The sequence below is a fragment of the Octopus bimaculoides genome, chromosome 25 (assembly GCF_046866305.1).
Source record: "Octopus bimaculoides isolate indiv1 chromosome 25, ASM4686630v1, whole genome shotgun sequence".
NCBI lineage: Eukaryota > Metazoa > Mollusca > Cephalopoda > Octopoda > Octopodidae > Octopus > Octopus bimaculoides.
The window spans coordinates 18614402-18636751 of record NC_142952.1 but is presented as its reverse complement, the minus strand read 5'-3'; the positions used below and the strand labels follow the sequence as shown (position 1 = coordinate 18636751).

Below are 22350 nucleotides of genomic sequence, written 5' to 3'. Positions count from 1 at the left end.
CATACACACGCACCCCCTCCACACACCGGCACAAACGAACCCACATATACACACATACAAATGAACCCGCACATAACTCCTACACATACACAACACGCACTCACACACACACACACACACCCAAGTATACATACATACACACACGCACACATACACACACATGTAGAAACGAACTCACTTACACACACATGCAAATGAACCTACACACACACACACACCCAGGTGCACATACATGTACACACACGCAAATGAACCCACACATACACACACAACAAACAGTGACACATACACGAACACATACTACGCATATACACGCACACACACACACACACACGAAATAACCCACGTGCGATCCACAAAGCAAAACCGCACGCATATACACACACACATATTCACCTCCCTTTTTCACTCTCCTGTCTTAGAAAGAACTTTTCCTCCACCACTTCCTCTTCCGGTCCTTCCACAATGTAACCTCGTGGACATCGGTGTTGATTTTTTCTTTCTCCGTTTTTCCCTTCTTTGAACTTTCCTTGTTTCCGACGAAGGGCTCCGCCCGAAACGTCATGATCTCTCTCTTTCCTTTCCCGAGCGTCTAATAACACTATCCATATCACGTCCTCACGTTGTTGTTTTTTGAACTTATATATATATATATATATATACTCTTTTAGTTGTTTCAGTCTTTTGACTGTGGCCATGCTGGAGCACCGCCTTTAGTCGAGCAAATCGACCCCAGGACTTATTCTTTGGAAGCCTAGTACTTATTCTATCGGTCTCTTTTTCCGAACCACTAAGTTACGGGTGACGTAAACACACCAGCATCGGTTGTCAAGCGATGTTGGGGGGGGGGGGGGGACAAACACAGACATACAAACACATACATATACATATATACGACGGGCTTCTTTCAGTTTCCATCTACCAAATCCACTCACAAGGCTTTGGTCGGCCCGAGGCTATAGTAGAAGACACTTGCCCAAGATGCCACGCAGTGGGACTGAACCCGGGACCATGTGGTTGGTAAGCAAACTACTTACCACACAGCCACTCCTACGCCTATATATATGATACATAGAGAAGATAGTCAGAGGTATAACAACAGTATGATCAATCCTGGGTTGTTGTACTCACCAAATTTATCTCTTGCTGGTTGAAGGTCTGTGTATACTCCAATGGCTCTCAGAATATCTGGTTTGGTTATGTCAGGGTATTTATACTGGAAATGTAAGAAACAAAGTAGCACTTTAATATTATTCTACACACATAAACAAAATATTGTTAGGTTGCTTTTGAGAACTACTAGTAACATGTAACCCAGTACAGCCTGTTGCATGTTTGGGTTATCAGCAACTAAACTGGTAACCCCACCGGGTTTGCTTGGTGAGGAGGGTGATTGTTGAACTGGGTGAAAAACAAGACCTGTCAAAGAATGGAAGAACTCATGAGTAGTCAATGGCCATTCAACAATAAGTACATATGCGTGTGTATCATCATCATCATCATCATCCTTTAACGTCCGCTTTCCATGCTAGCATGGGTTGGACGATTTGACTGAGGACTGGTGAAACCGGATGGCAACACCAGGCTCCAATTTAATTTGGCAGAGTTTCTACAGCTGGATGCCCTTCCTAACACCAACCACTCAGAGTGTAGTGGGTGCTTTTACGTGTCACCCGCACGAAAACGGCCACGCTCGAAATGGTGTCTTTTATGTGCCACCCGCACAAGCCAGTCCAGGGGCACTGGCAACGATCTCGCTCGAAAATCCTACGGGAGCCAGTCAGGCGGTACTGGCAACGGCCACGCTCAAAATGGTGCATCTCATGTGCCACCCACACAAGAGCCAGTCCAAGGGCACTGGCAACGATCTTACTTGCATGAGTGTATATATATATATATATATATATATATATATATATATATATTTCATATTTTTATATTCCTTTATATATATATATATATATACACACACACACACAAAAGTAGTAGTGGTTATTGTTGGCAGTGCAGCTTCAAATTTTCTTCAACATTTTTTATTAAGAGTGTATTCCAGGTGTAGTTTACATGGTGCACAAATGACCTGATGTGGGATATGAACACATCTCGTATCTCTTACAGGTTTGTCACTGGACTACAGTCATGCTGGGGCAATGCCTGTAAGGGTTCGATCAGACAAATTGACTCCAGTAATTATTCTATTTGTCTCTTTTGTCAAACTGCTAATTTATGGGAATGTAAACAAACCAAGTTGTCAAGTGGTGGTGGGGACAAACACACACACATCTCTCTCTCTCTCTCTCTCTCTCTCTCTCTATATATATATATATATATATATATATATATATATACACACACGTGTGTATGTGTTTTAATCCAGAATGGAGATGAACATCATTCCTTCATGTGATCGGCTTGAAAAATTGTTGAGATATTAAGATATTTTAACATGAAACCAATGGTAGCCTTAATACACAAATAACATATATATTTATTTAGATCTATGTATGTGTGTGTGTATATATATATATCATCATCATCATCATCATCATCATCATCGTTTAACGTCCGCTTTCCATGCTAGCATGGGTTGGACGATTTGACTGAGGACTGGTGAATCCAGATGGCAACACCAGGCTCCAATCTAAATTTGGCAGAGTTTCTACAGCTGGATGCCCTTCCTATACATAGCGTATATTTTCAGCACATGGTGAGGTGTTTTGCCATCCCTTGTTATAATTATGTATACTAGCTGGACGTGTAAAAAATTCACGGAAAACATAAAAAATGAAAGCATCTGTAAACAGTGTGCTGGTGTCATGAGAAATGTTTGTATATTATGACTGTCTGTCTTTATGTTTGGAGTTCAATTTCTGCCAAGGTCGACTTTGCCTTTTGTCCTTTCAGGGTCAATAAATTAAGTACCAGTAGTATACTGGGTCGATCTTATCAACTGCCCCCCCCCACACCCCCAAAAAATTTCAGGCCTAGGAAAGTATATTGTGACAGTTACAGAATATAGAAAGTAATGTAACACCAATGTGTAACTGAGATTGATATTTTGGTTGGATTTATAATCCAACCAAAATATCTGAGTTACACAAACATAGATGGAATTACTATTTAATTTTAGAATACATCATACATATTCAAAGAACTTTCATGGTTTAATGGTACAGAATGTTTTTCTGGCATTCTTTTATTCTTTTACTTGTTTCAGTCATTTGACGGTGGCCATGCTGGAGCACCACCCTTTAATCAAAGAAATTGAACCCTGGACTTAATCCCTATAAGCCTGGTGCTTATTCTATCAGTCTCTTCTGCTGAACAGCTAAATTACAGGGACGCAAAGACACCAACATTGGTTGTCAAGCAATGGTGGTTGGGGGACAAACACACACAAAGACGCACACATACATATGACGGGCCTGGAGGTAGTGGTGAGGCTGGCTGGTGTGATTTTGTGGTTTGCTGGTATGCCGAGAAAGATCCAGTGGGCCCCTAACTGGTTCCCCGATCTTAAAGGTGTAATGTGGTTGTGTAATGATAACACATCAACAAATGAGCCAGAAATTCTAACTTAAAAAATGTAGAAAGAAAAAGACAACGTCGTATCTCGAAGCCAAAAGATTTTTTTTAGCCAAGGAATAATTTTATAATGAAAACAAATTCAAAATTTAAATTTTGGAGCAAATCACCATGTTTTTTTATGTATGGCTGCAGTTGAAATGGGTTAAAACAGATGTGTGTGTGGTTGGGACTTTAATGGCAGTTTAAGGTCAGTCGCAGAAAGGAATTCAAAATGGCAACACTGTCGTTGTTGTTGTTGCTGTGATGGTAGTGGTGGTGACGATGGTTTTGATACAAACATACACATATACAAACACATACCTAGAGACAGGCAGACAGACAAACAGTGTCAGATAGTCCACAATGAAGTCTTCACCTCTCTCTCTCTTTCTCACCCTCTCTTCCTACCTATTGCTTTGCCACTGACTGGAATTGTAATTGTGTCTTCAAGCTCTGTCTCTCTCTCTCTTTCTCTTGCTATTAAAACAACAAATATCCAAAATGATTCAGTGTTTCAAATTGAAAAACACATACGAATGTATTAGACAGTTTTTGATTAGGATACAATATCCAGTATTTGCTGTGGTTGAAAACACAAAACAAACACCACAATCCTTTGAGTCACCACTCACTCCTCTCTCATATATATCTGTCTAGAGTTGTAGCTGTAATTCAAAGTTGTAGTCATATTCTGTGTGAGGCTGAATCTCCCTGAGAACTACGTTAATGATATGCATGTCTGTGGAGTACTCAACCATTTGTGAGTTAATTTTATCCTCGTGTGCTAATGAAAAGTGAAATTGACATCCAATATTTGCTGTGTGTATGTATCTATGTATGAACCTTTCTTTGGAATTATGTATCTACTGTCTCTCTCACTTTCTCTCTTTCTCTTTCACTTCCTTTGTGCTCCTCTTCGCTCCTGCTTTTGATTTAACAATGTGTATATGTATCTATGTATCTACTTCTCTTGCAACGAACGCCGTCACCACTCACTATCTCTTTCACTCTCTCATTTTCTCTCTCCCTCTCTCTCACTTTGCCACTTCTTTGAAGTGTGATGCACACAACTACATACAAAAATAAAAAATTAGTGTACTAATATTATTGATATGTCTATATATATATATATGTGTGTGTGTGTGTGTGTGTGTGTGTGTGTGTGTGTGTGTGTGTGTGTAGGCAAATCAAAAATAAAGACAAAAGTGTCAAAAGGACGCACATAATATTATGTTGATGCTCAGTTTAAGGTGGAAAAAGAGGGTGTGTGTGTGTGGCATCTCGAGCATGGCTCTTTGTTGGAAACAGGATAGGTCAGGAAAGAAGGAAAAGGATAGTCAGAGGAAAACAAGTATGGTTACATGGCTACACGCACACACAATAGACTTCTTTCAGCTTCCCCTCACAAGGCTTTTGTTGGCCTGGCACTATAGTAGAAGACATTTGTTCAAAGTGCTATTTAGTGGGACTGAATCGGGAACCATGTAGTTGGGCAGGAAAGCTCCTTACCACACAGCAATGTCTGTCCATAATTGTTTAATAGGTTTGATATTTGCTTGATAGTGAAGCAAAAGCCAGTGCTAGTCCATTGTGGTCTTTTGTTAGCCAGTTTACAGCTGGTTCTCCTACACTTTGCAGCTGTGTCTTGAATGTCATTAGACAACTTTTGCATATTTGTACTTTAGTTGAAATCTAAGTCTTGTTATTTAAATACAGCAGCAAAATGAATAGTAGAAAAGCTTGAATCAATGAGTAATAAGAAAAATGAACTTTTATTGTCAGTACTTCAGGAGTGCCCTTGTGAATTGTTTGTGAAACTAGTTTCTCCTACCATAAAAAAAGAAAAGATCTTAACAGGATACTACTAAATACAACTTCAGTCTAAGACAGAAGGAAAACTGAAGCCAGAGCTGGATAAAGAAAAAAGAGCAAAAATCAAAAGACACTGAAATAGATTTGTTGAAAGTTGTGAAACTTTGACAATGAAAGAGGCATCCTATGAAATTGTTTAACATTGACCCCAAAAAATTGATGGAGAAATTGTTTAACATTGACCCCCAAAAATTGATGGAGAAGAAATTGTTACAATGTCTAAGTATTTGTAAGATGTCTCAGTAATAAAGATATTGAAAGAAAAGTAGTTAAGAGAACACTGAAGAACTCTCATGACACATATTTTATAAATTTGAACAAGAAGTTTGCTTCTCAACCACCACATGGTTCTGGGTTCAGTCACACTGCATGGCACCTTGGGCATGTGTCTACTATAGCTTTGGGTTGACTAAAGCCTTGTGAGTGGATATGGTAGATGGAAACTGAAAGAAGCCTGTCATGTGTGTGTGCAGTTATCTCCCCCCACTGCTTGACAACCAGTGGTGGTTAGTGGTTTGGCAAAATAGACCAACAGAATAAGTACCAGGCTTTAAAAAGAAATAAGTACTGGGGTTGATTCATTTCACAATATTACTGAAGGTAGTGCCCCAGCATGGCCGGAGTCTAATGACTAAAACAAGTAAAAAGTTTCTATGTTTAGAAGAATCGATTAAAATATGGTGAAAAGAATTAGGTCATTAGAAACTTGTTATCAAGATTTTGCAAAACAAGGATGGCATAAACCTATTTTTTCACTTAGGGAATGACAATGTTATCAGCCACTCTGATGGGCATGATGGTAAGGAGTCACCTAAATCATTTAATTCCTGTGTGAAACTTATTTGTAAGATTAGCTGAAAGGGGTCTACAAAACTTTACATTATTAAAATTACTACACACACACATATGTATTCTTGTTTTTATACTATTCATTTGATTCTTTATAGATTATTTTAATAGATAACTTATTTAACACTATATTATTTAGAAGTTATAGTTTCATTTCAACATATTAGAACTTCGATTGGAATAGTGTTGATATATTTTCGATTATTTTTGATTAATTACTAATCTTTATAGTTTATAATATCGTTAAAGTTTTTTTTAAATCAAAACTTTGTATATATATATAAAGTTTAACCTTTTATTCTTAATAATTTTTTCTTTCCTAATTTTTTCATTCATAATTTTTTCCATTCATAATTTTTTCATTCATATTTTTTATTATTACGTTTGTAGAAATAAATAATCTTGTATTTTTCTATTATTCAATTGATCTTTAATCATAATTAAATAAACGTCTTTAGCTTTAAATAGTATAGCTTTAGCTATTACACCGGTTAAATATGTACTAATTTTATCTTCATTATTATTTTAAACTTAAACTTCGTTCAACTTGTATTTAAAACAATGATAATTTAGGTAAGATGTTTTTTGTATATAATATACATGTTATTATTATGGATGAAGGGATGATTATTGAATGGTTATTATTTTGATATTATGATATTTTTTAAATAATTTTTCTATCTTTATATAATAAGTATTTCATATTAATTCATTTGGTACTTATTGTTGGTTGAGATATATATCTAATTATTGTTCTACTTAAGATCTGACGAGTAGCTATATTTTTGAATAGAACTTATTTTCGATAATTTCAATTGATTTTAATCGATTTAAATTTCTTTTCTATTTGAAAATTGGTTATGAAACACGTGTAATCTTTTTATTATATTTATCTTATGATATTTACTTTACTTTATATTATACTCATTTATTGTGCTTTTAATTATTAATTTTTCTATATGTGATAGTGGATTTTCATCGATGAGTTCTTGAAAATTGGTTATTTTCCCTAAAACTATATATATTTTATATATACTTTATCTATAAGGCTCAATTTAATTTTAATTTTTTATAAATTGATTTTAATTGAGTTTTTTACCTGTAATTTTGGATTTTGTCCCTAATAATATTATTATATATATATATATATATATACATACACATATATAGACATACATATTGATTGTGTTAATGTGTGTTATTCTAATAACCCTTTAGCATTTAAACCATTCTTATCCGGTCCAAATATTTTATCTGTTTTCTGCACAGACTGGCCATATTCAGCCTCTCACACCTACTCTATGATGTCAAACTAAAAATAAACAAGCACATCATCAAAATCTAAGCACAAAAAGATGATGCATGACAAATTCAAAACAAAGTGAATACATGAATATTACGTTACGGAAACTAATCTGAATAATAAAGGGTTAAACACGACTCAAATACGATGTGTTTTAATATTCAAACATTTTCCCTGTTCATGAACAATGCAACACTGAAGGAGGGAAGTTCACACGCACACACACACTTGTAGGTAAAAGAAGTGAGAGCCCACAAGGATGTCATCTTAATAATAAGTCAAGGTCACTGCAGACACTCCCATTTTTCCCTAAAGTCCATGACCCTTACCATGGTTACCAGATATCACACCCCTTCCATCTCTGTTAGTTTCATTCTATAAGTCTTTGACAATCACCCCTACTTCCAGTCAGTGCAGTCAAGGCTACATTGCTCACCACCAGGAGAATTAATACTACTTTTATTCTGTTACTAGTCTTACAATTACCATCACTACCACCACCTCCATCACTATTACTCAAATAACCACTGCTACTACAATTATCATCATCATTACTACTAAAATTGCAACTACAATTACCACATTTGTCATTACTACTATCACCACCACCACCACCACCACCACCATTTCAACTAACATTGCTATAAATATAAGGCAGGAAGGGAATGTACATGTTTCTATATGTGAATGTATGTGTGTGTGTGTGAAAGAGTGAGAGAGAAAGACAGAGAGATTGAGTGAGACGGGTGGAGAGGAGCAGTTAGAATCTGAAATACTTATCTGCCATTACAATTGCACCAAACCAAAAGTATGTCCTGTCAGTACCATTTTCACATAATTACTGCCAGGAATGTCAAACTCTTTAACTATTCTCACCTTGTAATAACTAACAGCCAGCTGCTACACACAGCCTCAGATATAGCTTCCCCCTTCAGTTGGATCGAGCATCACTTTTCAACAATCAGTATTCCTGTTGTTACCTACTCATTTACTAATAATGCTAAGTGGCTCAGTATTCTACAGGCCTTTGTGCCCTTAATGTAAAACACAAGCACAAGAAGTATACGCTAGAAGAGGTTTGTACATCACACATACTTGCACATTTCACAATTTCCATGGAAACTTAGTATAATATTGCATGTGGCTGAGTATTTCATAGACACTAGCATTCTTTAATGCAGTACACAAGTGGACTCAGCATGACAAAGCTGGCCCTTTGAAATACACTTAACCTTCCAAGAGGCTTCGATACAGTTTCTGTTGACTCACTTTCACTCACAAGACTTGAGTCGATGCTAGATGATGCCTGTTCAAATGCTGTGCAGCTGAATTGAGATTGGTACCTTCAGGATTGCAAATTGATTTTGTAACCATTTGTGTGATTTGAAACTGTTCTGTACAATTGGTCAGGATCACAGACTACAGAAATGGAAATGTCTGGAGTGACAGTGACTTTTGGTCAGTTAACTGATCAGAACATATTTTGGATTCCACCAATGGAAAGTGATTTCCAAAACAACCAAAAACATGACCAAATGAGCCACTCAACAAACAATATGCATGGGGAAAATCTTCAATGTCAGCCGTTTAATATTAGAAACCATCACCATCATTTAATATCCACGTTCCATGCTGGAATGAGTCAGACAGTTTAACGGATCTGTTGTGACTAAGTATGATCCAGTATCTGCTTTAGCATGGTTTCTACAGTTGGATGCCCTTCCTAACATAAGCCATTAAACAGCATGTACTGGATGTTTTTTTTCTTTTTTGTGCCACGAAGCGGCTTGCCAGATTGTGCACTCCAAGAGAAGGGGTGATTGGTTTTATGCTAGGGGTTGAGGGGTTAAAGTATGACAGAGGAGGAGCAAGCAGGTTCTTGTAGAACGGCTGCATGGTCATTAACATTTAGTAGGGGAGTAGGAGAGGCAGAAAGTGATCAGTAGCAGCTGCAAAAAGATAAAATATGGAAAGGTAAAAAAAAAAAAGTATATATTTCAAACAGAGACTGTAGGTATCTTGGTTTTAGAAATAGTGCATCATGACTCATATCATATGGAGCAAATAAAAGAGTCAACAACAAGAAGGGTGGCCAGATGTAAAATTCTGGCTGGGTAACTTTGATGACTATTGTTATGGGGTTTGCAAGGCTGTTCCTTGTTTTAGTGTGGCAAATGATCTTAAAACAATAGTTGTTCATTCAATGTCCATGTTTCCATGCTGGCAAGGTTTGGATGGGAACTGATGTTGATGCTAGATTTTATGGCCTAATGCTCATTCTGTTGCCAACCCTAAAATGTGTTTTTGATAAGGGATTTAGATTTCAAATATTTTTTAACCATTACATACTTGGTACCACAAGGGCCAGTAGGAAGAAGGCTGTTAGGCAACAGAGGTTGCCTCAAGATGGCCGTCATCATCGTTTAACGTCTTCCTTCCATGCTGGCATGGGTTGGAGTGTTTGAACAGGAGGCGCAAACCCTGGAAGGGGCAGTGTTGACTGGACAAAAGCTGGGGCTTGATCAATCCTACCTGAGTCATCTAATGATCCTCCAGGAAACATCACTGACAATATGTCAAGGTGCATCACAGTATGATGCATATAAAAAAAGTTCAAGAATTTTTTAATGTTTTGAAATAAAAGAAGGTAATTTTCCAGAGTAACCTAAAAGAAAAGGGGCTTTTAGATTCTTGTGTTCTAGAAACAAGAGGCTGAAAAAACTGAAAGCAGTGCCCCAGAAAGGATGCATTCCAATAACTGAAACCAGTATAAGGATAAGAGAGAGAGAGAGAGAGAGTGTGTGTGTGTGTGTGTGTGTGTGTGTGTGTGTGTGTACGTGAAGGCGCATGGCTCAGTGGTTAAAGCGTCGAGCTTACGACCGTGAGGTTGTGAGTTCGAATCCCGGACCGGGTTGCGTGTTGTGTTCTTGAGCAAGACACTTTACTTCACGTTGCTCCAGTTCATTCATCTGTGGAAATGAGTTGCAACATCACAGGTGCCAAGCTGTATCGGCCCCTTTGCCTTTCCCTTGGATAACACTGGTGGCGTGGAGAGGGGAGGCCGGTATGCATGGGCGACTGCTGGTCTTCCATAAACAACCTTGACTCAGTGCTAGAGTTTTTTTGTACGTAACATTTATTTGTGACATGAAAGTCTCTCTTAGTCTACAATGTAAACAAATACATATTATTTACATAACAGTTAACTATTATAACACACACTAATTTAGTCTGACAAGTGCTGTACACGAAACTTGAGAGTCTGAGTAAGTACTGAGGTATTTTCAGATTCAACAATAAATTCTGAAAAACGAACACGATGTCGGAAATTATGGTTAATATATTTACTTTACAAAACAAAAAAAAAGTATAACAGATATAAAAAAGTGTATTTAATGAATATGAGAACAACAATTTGCGCCAACGAACCGACTATAAAGAAATTTGCGGGAGAAAAAATTTTTTTCCGGAAGGAGGGGGGAACTTTCGAAAAGAAAGAAATTAGTCTTCGGAAATGAACACCTTTCAGGAGTGAGCCAAACGAGCAATTGGCTGTTGAGCACAATTTAAGCACACTCAAAACAACAGCTAATTCGCCCTCAACTTTTTTTTTCATAGTGAAACTATATTCAACACCGTATTTATGAATGTTTCTCTCACCAGGATACACGGGATCTTTTTTTAAAACCTTTTTCTATTCCTCAAGCGAAAAATTAATTAATTTAAAAAACTTTTTTTTCATTACACTCAAGCAAAAACATAATTTATGAATTTCTTTCTCTTCGAAAGTCCTCTCACCACCCCTCGGGAAAAGTTTTTCCCCACAAATTTTTGTTCTCATATTCGTTTAATAGACATTTTTTTTTTTACATCTATTACACTTGTTTGCTTTTTTGTTTTTGTTTTGGTAGCCGGGTGTTAAAGTAAACATTATCCGAAAGTATCAAAAATCGTAATTTCTTCAGATGTGTGTTTTAAGCCATCATAGATTATGAAGATTCTATACTTTTATTAAGAGTGAGAGAGAGTTAGACCCCACCCCAATCCCAACCCACTACCTCTTCTGGAATTTTTCAGTTGTGATTTCGTTTTGAAAAAAAATTTAATCATAATCTCATCTGAAATTACGATTCTCCAAAAATATGATTAAATTTTTTTAAATATAGGCCAGAGGAAATTTTCGTGGGGTGGAAACAAAAAAATACGGCTTTTAACATACCTTTTATCGTTCACTTACTTTCAGCCGTTAGATTGCTGCCAAGCTGGGGCACCACCTAAAAGGGTTTCATCGGACAAATCGACTCCAATACTACGTTTTTCGCTCAGTTGAAGGGACGTAAACTAACCAACAAACGGTGGTAGGGTATAAACACAATGACACACACAAACGTGTGTGTGTGTATATATATATATATATATACACACACTACGAGCTTCTTTCAATTTCTGTCTAACAAATCCACCCACAAAACCCGAGCGATAGTGGAAGACACTAGCCCAAAGTGCTATGCAGTGGGATTTAACCCTGAACCATGTGGTTGGGAAGCAAACTTCTCAAGACATAACCACGTCTACGCCTAAGAAAAAAACAAAAAAAAAACATCACGAATTTGCATGTCATCTTTGCGCAGGGACAACGCTAATTAACATTCTGTATCGTTCCAATTTTAATATAGGTACTGCCCAATCAGACACGTAATGTTGATGTTTCAAACACAATGTGGGGAGAAAAAAGTGGAAGACGCTAAAACGGGGGAAAACCGGGGGAAATAAAGTCGGAGATGAGAGAAAATAATGATTCGAAATTTCTCCAAAATATTTATTTTATCAACATAATCGCAACCACAACAGAAACTTCCATTACAAAATACGCTTTTTCAGAAAGTTATAGGAAAGAAAGTTAACGAGGAAAGGATGGGATCATCATCCTGTTTGTTGTTATACACCCTTCTAAAACAAACCATACAAATCTGCACATATACATACATACAAAAATACTCTGATGTTGAAATTCCAATGAAGGAGCGAACTTTGGATCTAGGTTAGAAACTGGTTCTTTCTCTCTTGGCAAGAAATCTAGAAATAAAACTGAACATACATACATACATACATACATAAGGCGCGCACACAGCATGTTTTGTGAATAAATGACAAACTGAAGTATGACTGTCTCCCCAACTGCACAAAATGCCAACAGATGTTAAACAAAGGTTAGTAACCAACACAATCCACCTTTAAACCGTCCAACAGTTTCTGATGTGGTTGTTTCTGCCCGAAACAATTCAGCAATGTGTACATGTGGTGAAAATTTTGTCTGCTACAATCGAAATCTACCCTATAGCACCACTGCACTTAACTCCTATTGTCCAAGTTAATAGTTTTTAGACAAGGAACGAAAGAAACTTTCAAACATTATATGAGACGGCACAGGTAGAGTAATAAAGACTCGGAATGTCTTGTTTGATTTTCAGATTCTTATTAATAAAACAGTCGAAAATGACGTAACAAGGAATTAAACTTGTTCCAGTCGGAAACCGTCGGCCGTCTACGTGGAAGAAAGAAACAAGAATTTGAAGTGAAAGTATTGAATGCCGAGAAGGGAGAAGACAAAGTTGTAGAAACAATTTTTCTCCTAGTTCGTCAGAAAATAAAAACGTAAGACAGATCTCATCGCTCGAGGGTATAATCAACGAAGTTTACAAGCCAGACACATTTTTTCCCCCTTTTCTTTTTTAACAATCTTTTTGGGGCGGACCTGGCGCACAGTCCCCCTCCTCCGAAACCGACCTTTCTGATGCTTTTCTTTTTTCTCACCGGTTTCTTATGTTTTCTATGACGGAGATTCCGAATATACAAACAACTATGTTTTCAAAATGTTTACTCCTCCACCCAACCAATTTTTAACTTTTATCGAAATTTTCTTAGTCAGTCTACATGGCAAAAAACGGAGATAAAAAATATGGAGAAAAAAGAGTTTGGGAAATTTTCTATGAAAAACTCCAAAAATGATCTACAACTCCTCACCACCCCATCCCGCTGTCCAAAAGTGAAAATGAACGGCTGTTTTGTTGGTTTGCGCATGCGTAGATTTATAGTGAAACAGCAAAAGGATCACGGCGTGTGAAGCCCTTATCATTAAACTCGACATTCTAAAAATAACAGCTAAATGTTTGGAGAATTTTTGTGTTTGTGCGTGCGTGCACGCAACAATTTCTACAGCTTATCCGAATGAACAGAGAAAGTACACAGAAACAGGTTTTACATACCAGTCGTATACGTCGGTTTTGTGTTATTCGCTTTAAAGGTTACACTATTTTGAAGCGCGATTTTTATGTCATTGAATGTGCTGTAAACGAATTTAGGGGTTAGCAAGTATGGTGTTATTATATATATTTACTCTTGTGTTTTTCTCCGTCACAACATATGAATGAGAAAGGAAGGGGTGATGGCAAATTGGTAGTGGGAGTGTTTCAACTGTGTGAGTATGTGTGTGTGTATGTAAAAAGGGAGGTGTGTGAATGTTTGTGCGTGTGTGTGCAATAGAAGTTGGATGGTGAACATTCAATGGTGAAAAGAAAAATCAAACAGCGTTTCAACTCTGTGTGAATATATGTGTATGTGTGTGCATGTTTGTATGTTTAAACCAGCATTCTTTCAGTAACAAACGACGATCAATATCACATCTCAAAAGACAACCACTAGATAACATTAACAAGTGTATTAATTTGATTTACCATCCATATTTATATATAAAATACTACAATTAGCCATCATTTTTGCCAGCACAGAGCCAGATAAGAATTTGGTAAATATTTACACTAACACCATACTTGCTAAATTCGTTTACAGCACATTCAATAACATAAAAATCACGCTTCAAAATAGTGTTTAGCGAGTATGGTGTAATTGTAAATAAATATCAAAGGTAACTTTTAAAGCGAGAAACACAAAACCGACGTATACGACTGGTATGTAAAACCTGTTTCTGTGTACTTTCTCTGTTCATCGGATAAGCTGTAGAAATTGTTGCGTGCATGCACACACAAACACAAAAATTCTCCAAACATTTAGCTGTTATTTTTAGAATATCGAGTTTCAAGATGAGGGCTTCACATGCCGTGATCCTTTTGCCGTTTCACTATAAATCTACGCATGCACAAACTGACAAAACAGCCGTTCATTTTCACTTTTAGACAGCGGGATGGGGTGGAATTTTTCATAGAAAATTTCAAATATATTTTCTTTTTCTATATTCTTTATCTCTGTATTTTCCCATGTAGACTGATAAAGAAAATTTCAAAAAAAAGTTAAAAATTAAAAATTGTGGGGTCGAGGTTAAACATTTTGAAAATGTGGTCTTTTGCATATTCAGAATCTCCATCATCGAAAACATAGGAATTTGGTGAAAAAAAATTAAAACAAAGATTGGAAAGATTGCTTTTAATGGGGGACTGTGTGCCAGGTCCGCCCTTTTTTGGCAAGGTTAAATATTTCTACTACTCACAAAAATCTACAATTACAAAAAGCATGACATGCTTAAGGAGTCTCTCTGCACAGTCAATTGGACTGGTTAAAAACAGTAGCCAAACTTCTCACAAAAGGTTTGCTAAACAACAACAGCCTAGTAAGTATCATCACCACCACAACACATTCCAACATTACTATACCAACACTATCACCACCAATAATACAATTACACACACTAAGACAACAGCATAAAAACCAACAATGCCATCACAATGCTTTCACATATACAACTTCACCATAACAACCACCCCAGAAACACTATCACCATCGCTGGAGTGTCTTTTTATAGGTCTTGTCTAAAGGAAGGACACAACAGATAATGTCCTGGATACATTATCTGAAGGTAAGATAAGATAATAATTGGAGCATCTTTGATCATAGGTCTGCTTAATTAGAGTTTACCTAGGGCTAAACAACAAGCAGCAAGACTAGATTATACCACCACCTCAATAATACAGTGTGTGTATATTTATATACATGGCTGTGTAGGCGCAGGTATTATTGTATGGTTGGTTAAAATGTTTGCTGCCCAAACTACAAGATTTCAGGTTCACTTATGAGAGATTGTCAGATGGAAACTGAAAGGTGTGGGGAAAAGATAGAGACATAAGATGCTGGAGATGAAAATATCCTGTAAAGTGGTTGGCGTTAGGAAGGACATCCAGCCGTAGAAACCGTGGAGCCTGGGCAACTCATCAACTGGCTAGCTCCTGTCAAACTGTCCAACCCAAGCCAGCATGGAAAATGGATGTTAATGATGATACACATACGTTTCTTCCAGTTTCCATCCACCAAATCCACTGACTAGGCTTTGGTCAGCCTGGAGCTATAGTAGAAGACACTTGCTCAAGGTGCAACACTGTAGGATTGAACCTGACACCATGATTAGAAAGCAAGCTTCTTAATCACACATATGTCTATATACACATATATATATATTTGTAGAAGTGTGTACATGTGTAGGAGTATATGGAGATGCCAGTGACTGTGTGCGTATTTTAAGTGTGTGTGTTTAACATCATTTTCACCATGCTTGCATCAATGGCCTAAGTCTTCAATAGCAGTTTGTATCTCCAGTCAACTCAGTCCTTTGTCAAGATCAGTTTTCATCACTTCATTCCATATCTTTTCTTGTTACATGTGGGTGGAACCCACAGGTTGGGGAGTAGCAGATAGCAATAGTACAGTGAGACAGGTCAGGGGGTAAGCAGAGAGCAATGATACAGTGGCACAGGGCCAAGAGGACAGGATTGAAGAGTAGAAGGTAAGCATAATGCATTAAGTGGAAATGTACGGAAGAGAAGAGATGTAGAGTCGTAGTTTGGTTTGTTGTGGTAGAGTGTGTGAGAAGTTTTCTTGTTAAGTGTGGGTGGGGGACACAGTGCTTCTAGAACTCAGTTTCACTGATGTGGGTGAGTCTTCTCAAGAACTTCATATTGCCAGACACCTCAGTCCTTTGTCATTTCCTCCATGAAGCCCAACTTCCTGAGATTGGTCCTTACCATTTCATCCCATGTCTTCCTGGGTCTCATCCACTTTCAGTGATCAGCACTTCTTTATGCAGCTGTCCTCATTCATACGCATCACATGTCCAATCCAACGTAGTCTTCTCTCTTGCGTGCTACATTTGATTTCTCTTATGCCCAACAATACATTCGCACTTTGTCAGACATGCGCACTGATGTTGCACATCTAACGGAGCATACTACCTTCATTTCTCTCCAGTCTACGCATGTCTTCTGTATTCAGAGCCCATGTCTCACTACCATGGAGTATAGCTGTTCACACACAAGCAACATACAGTCTACCTTTCACTTTGAGAGAGAGTCCTTTTGTTGCCAACAGAGGTAATAGCTCTCTGAACTTCCTCCACCCAATTCTTATTCTAGAACCAATACTTTCAGAGCATCCTCCACCATTGCTAATTTGGTCACCTAGGTAACAGAAACTATCCACAACCTCAAGAGAGCTTCCTGGGCATTTGAGAGAATCTATCTAAGTCCCTTGTACTCTTAGTGATTATTGCTCTTGCACATCTGCCACATACAAAGACGACTTTATCTGTGATTCCACTGCACCTCTCATGTGTCCATAGTTTACACTGGGTGCAGCAAATGGAATTACTTCCAACTCCTTTCCTACATATTGAGCAGGGCCATTTGCCTGACGGAAAGAGAGTTTTATCTTCTTTCTTACTAACAATAACTTTGGTCTTTGCTAGGTTAACTTTAAGGCTCTTTGATTCCAGGTTTTGTTTCCATACCTGGAATTTCTTTTCCAATTATGCTAAAAATTCTGCAATAAGAGCAAGGTCATCAGCATATAGCAGTTCCCATGAGCACCCAGTTTTGAATTCCTCTGTTATGGCCTGAAGGACTATAATGAATAAGAGTGGGCTGACAAATGAGCCCTGGTGAACCCCTACCTGAATGCTAAATTCATCATTGTATTCATGGCCAACTCTCACCTTACTGACAGCACCACTATACATGGCTTGTACAACTATAACAAACCACTCCTCTACTCTTACAGATCACCATATAACAGAGTGGGGAAATCTGTCGAAAGCTTTCTCCAGGTTGATGAAAGCTAAGTACAATGGCTTACTTTTGGCCAAGTACTTTTCCTGCAGTTGTCTCACAAGGAAGATGGCATCTGTGGTACTCTTCCCAGGAACAAAACCAAACTGCATCTCATCCAATTTAATTCTATTTCTAATCAATTGAGCTATAATTCTCTCAGTAATTTTCATGACTTGGTCTAGCAGTTTAATACTTCTGTAGTTGTTTCTATCTAAGGCATCACCTTTACCCTTGTAGCAGCTAACTATAATACTACTACACCCATCGTTGGGGATGGTGCTTTCCTGAATAACCTGATTAACTATATGGGTGACTAAGCTGTATTTTATGCCACCAGAAATTTTAATCATCTTGGCAACGATTCCTGATGGCCCAGGGGCTTTTCCTGTCTTCATATATATACATATATATATCAGTGGCGACTCCAGCACTCAGGCTTTCAGGCTTAGCCTGAGTATAAATTTAGTAAAGTGAATGTGTATTTGCAAGCTGATTTAATTTCTGGCAACACTGACTTCAAGTGTGTAATTTCAGCCAATAAGTTGGGCTCCTATTATTGAACCTGGTCGCAGTTCATTTATTTTCCTTCAGTGTCTGGCAGTCGTCTTAGAGGTACCTAGTGTCAAAAAATATCATTCGTAGCAGACTTTCTCTCGACATTGCTCACAGGCAGCTGACTCGGGTTCAGAAGTTACAGCCCAAGTTGTTATCTCTAAATCGTAAAAATTGAAAGTAATTCAAATTTAATGTTTTCTTGAAATAATAAATTTCTAAAGAGATTAGGATTTAAATTCCAATCTAAGTTTCTGTTCTACAATATTCTGAAAGGAACGAAAAGTGATCTAGCAATTTGGGCTAATTACAAACGAGCCTGGCAAGTGAAAAGGACTAACTGACAGTCAGATCGGTGATGCTTGTGGTGCACTCTGCCTTCCTTATTTGATTGCTGTTATACAGTAGTAATTCGGGCTTAATACGAATGAGTCTGGTAAGGTGTAAAAGACTAACTGGCATCTCTTGTCAAGAATACAGGCGAGAGGCAGATCGCTGATGATTGATGTGCATTCCGCCTTCCTTATTTGATTGCTGTTATACAGTAGTAATTCGGGCTTAATACAAATGAGTCTGGTAAGGTGTAAAAGACTAACTGGCATCTCTTGTCAAGAATACAGGCGAGAGGCAGATCGCTGATGATTGATGTGCATTCCGCCTTCCTTATTTGATTGCTATTACTCTGTATGTCTGTGTGTAAAGACCAGTTGTGTCTTGCATGGTTGCCTTAATTTTTACCCTTAACTTAGAAATGGAGAAAGACATAGTGCTAGATATATAAAATAAACCATTTGGGGCATTATTTCATTAGAAGCAGCAAACTTGCTTACTGTTAAATTATCTGTGGATATGTTATGTAAGTCTGTGGTGTGCATTATGTCTCTTACTTTGTGTACATGTGTCTCATGCGAAATCTGTGTTGAGCCCAAGTGACGCTGTTGACCTGGAGTTGCCTCTGAGATATATATATACGTATATATATGCTGTGGCTGAATGGTAAGAACTACATGGTTCTTGGTACAGTCCCACTGTGTGGTACCTTGGGCAAGTGTCTTTTACTATAGTCTTGGGCCGACCAAAACCTGTCATTTATGCGTGTGTCTTTATGTCTGTGTTTGTCCATCACCACTGCTTGGAAACTGGTGTTGGTGTATTTATGTCACCATAAATTAGTAGTTTGGTTGATAGAATAAATACCAGGCAAAAAGATTTAAAAAATACAGTACTGGAGTTGATTTGATCTACTAAAATTCCCGAAGGCTACAATGTAATGACTAGAACAAGTAAAAGAGAAAAGACATAACTACACTGCATAATTTGATCCCACCACCCTTTTGTTGTTGAAGATGGCAAGTATTATTGTGAATCCTTTTTGTAACATGTATATATATATATATATATATATATATATATATATATATATATATATAAGGATCCTTGTGGCAAATAAAAAGAAATTTAGTTACTAAATAAAGTACCAGTGAAGTAGTGTGTGTGGAATTTAATTGACTTCAACCCATACCAAATTTATAGCCTCTGATTGGATATCAAATGAAAGCCTCAACATCATATCCTTATTTTGGCAGTTCAGTAAGTTTACAGCAATAATAGTAATTTGTGGGAATTGAATCTGCTGACACATGCACCAATATTTATATCTGCATTAGGGCAGAAACTACAGCTGATAACCTATTTCATGAAGTTGGAGAGAATGAGTATTAATTTTATCATACAGTCCAACCCACACCTGCATGGAAGCCAGATATTAAATAATGCTATTATTATTATTATTATCTATTCATTCACTTTCTGCTTACATAGAAAAGCAACCAGCATGACCCTTTTTCTGGATTCCCAAGGCAACTGGGAGGAAGGGAGGAAATTATCCTCAAATGGAGAACTCTACTAAAGCCACCCAAGGCCAGATATTAATGTTAAAACTGAGTGACAGTTAACTTACTAATAAAATAACAATTAACCCTTCGTTCGTCACATGGGGTGTGTTGTTGTCTCAAATTCTTTTAAATGCTCATAATTTCTAGTTGGCAACTAATTTTTTTTCCTCCCTTCTTCTACTCTTCTGACTCAGTGAGGGTGTGTTGCAGGTGGTGTGGCGCAGTCATGGCTCAGTTGTTGTGGTAGGTAGACATTGTTCCATGTGACTATGCAGTTTTTATTTAATATATATTCTAATGGAGATTGTCTGTTATGTTATTTTTTAATGTTAATATTCAGCATAGATATTTAAAAAATCCACAAAGTGGTATATTCTGTGGGTATTTTCAAAATAAATGTGATCTGAATCTAAGACTTTTTTAGTTTTTCCTTAATTTTATAATTTATTTTATTATATTAATATCAATCAGCTCCAAGGGTTTCAAACTTCTCAGCAGTGATTGCAGATATATCCTGAATCAACAGAATGAGTATGTTTTACATAATACTAAAACTATAAACACTTTTGTATTGGGGTGTGTAAATACCCCATGTGATTAACCATGTTTGGAAAGGTCAGGTGACTAGCAAAAGGTTAGGGAAAGTATAAATTAAACCAAAATTCCCAAACCATCATTCTAACAGAATTGGTAGTCTCTGAGCATGGTGTGCCACTTTCACTTATTCCAACTTTCATATCAGTTTCTTTGGTGACCACAGAAGAATGTCTGCTTTTTTTTTGTTTTTTTGACACTTTGCTGTGACCAGCTTGTTAGTCATCGGGAATATGTTTATGGGTGCAGCTGACAAGTTTTTTGAATCTTTATCATTGAGAGATGTGTTTGTATAAGATTCTTCAGAATTTCTTAACTGTTTGTTATTGCTTATTTTTGTGCTGTTATTATTTAACCCCAATAAGGTGGTGAGCTGGCAGAATCGTTAGCACACCAGGTGAAATGCTTAGCGGTATTTCATCTGTTTTCATGTTCTGAGTTCAAATGCTGCCAGGGTTCACTTTGCTTTTCATCCTTTCGGGGTCGGTAAAATAAGTACCAGTTGAGCACTGGGGTTGATGTAATCGACTTACTCCCTCCCTGCAAAAATTTCAGGCCTTGTGCCTATAGTAGAAAAGATTATTTAGCATCATGCTGGCTATAAACAAGCAGACAGGACTACATTACCTGTCCCCAAGTTCTTTTCATGTGTACATGTGTGATCTAACTTAGGTCTGGTTCATAGTGTAGTCCTAAATTAACAATCTAAAATTGATAGCAATTCAATCTAAATTTGAATTTACCCTCGATCAGAAATGTTGAGAACAAACTAAATGATTAATTAACATTTTTGTTTATTTTGACGACAGTTTGCATCAAGTCAAAAATTTAGTTGGGCCTTCCATGATGATCAAACAGATACCAGCTTAAGTTCGAGACAGTGGAAAGTGTTAAGTTCTCAAATTACTGCCTATTACTGATATCTCCATAGGAGTCCTAGACAAATGGGGTGGAATACTAAAATAAAAGAGAGATGGGACTAGATTTAGGAATTACAACAGAGTGGGATAGAATTATTGGTACTACTTTAGTGTGCAATCTACACTATGGAATGACCTGATCTAGGATAGGGGCTAGGATTTAAGCATTAGGGTTAGATTACATACTAAAGTTTAAATCGCCAGGTAAGGTGCATGCTAATGTGGGATACAATTATCAGCCCAATCCAAAGTGCCAGACATCAGAAGCCTAACAGTTCTGAAACTATAACTAACTTCACAGTCACTATTTCTGAATACACACACAGAATTTAGTAGTCTATCTACAGATAAGTACAAGGTTAAACATTATATATGTAAAATAGCACAGCTTGGAAGTATATATCATAACAGAAGAAAGATTTTAAAAAAATTTAAAAATCGGTGGCACACCAGGCAAAATGGTTTGCAGCATTTCATCCATCTTTATGTTCTGAGTTCAAAATTCACTGAGGTCGGCTTCACCTTTCATGGTCAAAAAATAAATACCAATTGAGCACTTGGGCCGATGTAATACTGACTATCCCTCTTCCTCAAAATTTCAGGCTCTGTGCCTGTATTAGAAAGGGCTGTTATGATTATTGTGTTTGCTATGGTGTTTGTCTGAGGCTATGCACTTAAAAAAAAAAATA

General features: G+C 37.2%; 1 protein-coding gene and 1 non-coding gene across 4 annotated transcripts in view; both read right to left on the bottom strand.

The window, feature by feature from the left end:
• The window catches only part of LOC106874961 (tumor susceptibility gene 101 protein), a 53935-nt gene that overhangs the window by 25454 nt on the left and 6131 nt on the right, over positions 1-22350 (bottom strand). For 2 of the 3 annotated variants that reach the window (XM_089341997.1, XM_089341998.1), the window contains exon 3: positions 1132-1216. In XM_089341997.1, coding sequence (XP_089198123.1) covers positions 1132-1216 — 85 coding nt within the window. Of the gene's footprint in view, positions 1-1131; positions 1217-12823; positions 13028-22350 lie in introns of those variants that run through there. The other variant, XM_089341999.1, reaches the window with a different exon arrangement.
• Positions 12178-12286, bottom strand: LOC149131110 (U6 spliceosomal RNA). The gene has a single exon (XR_016238478.1). It is a non-coding gene; the product is annotated as a U6 spliceosomal RNA (small nuclear RNA).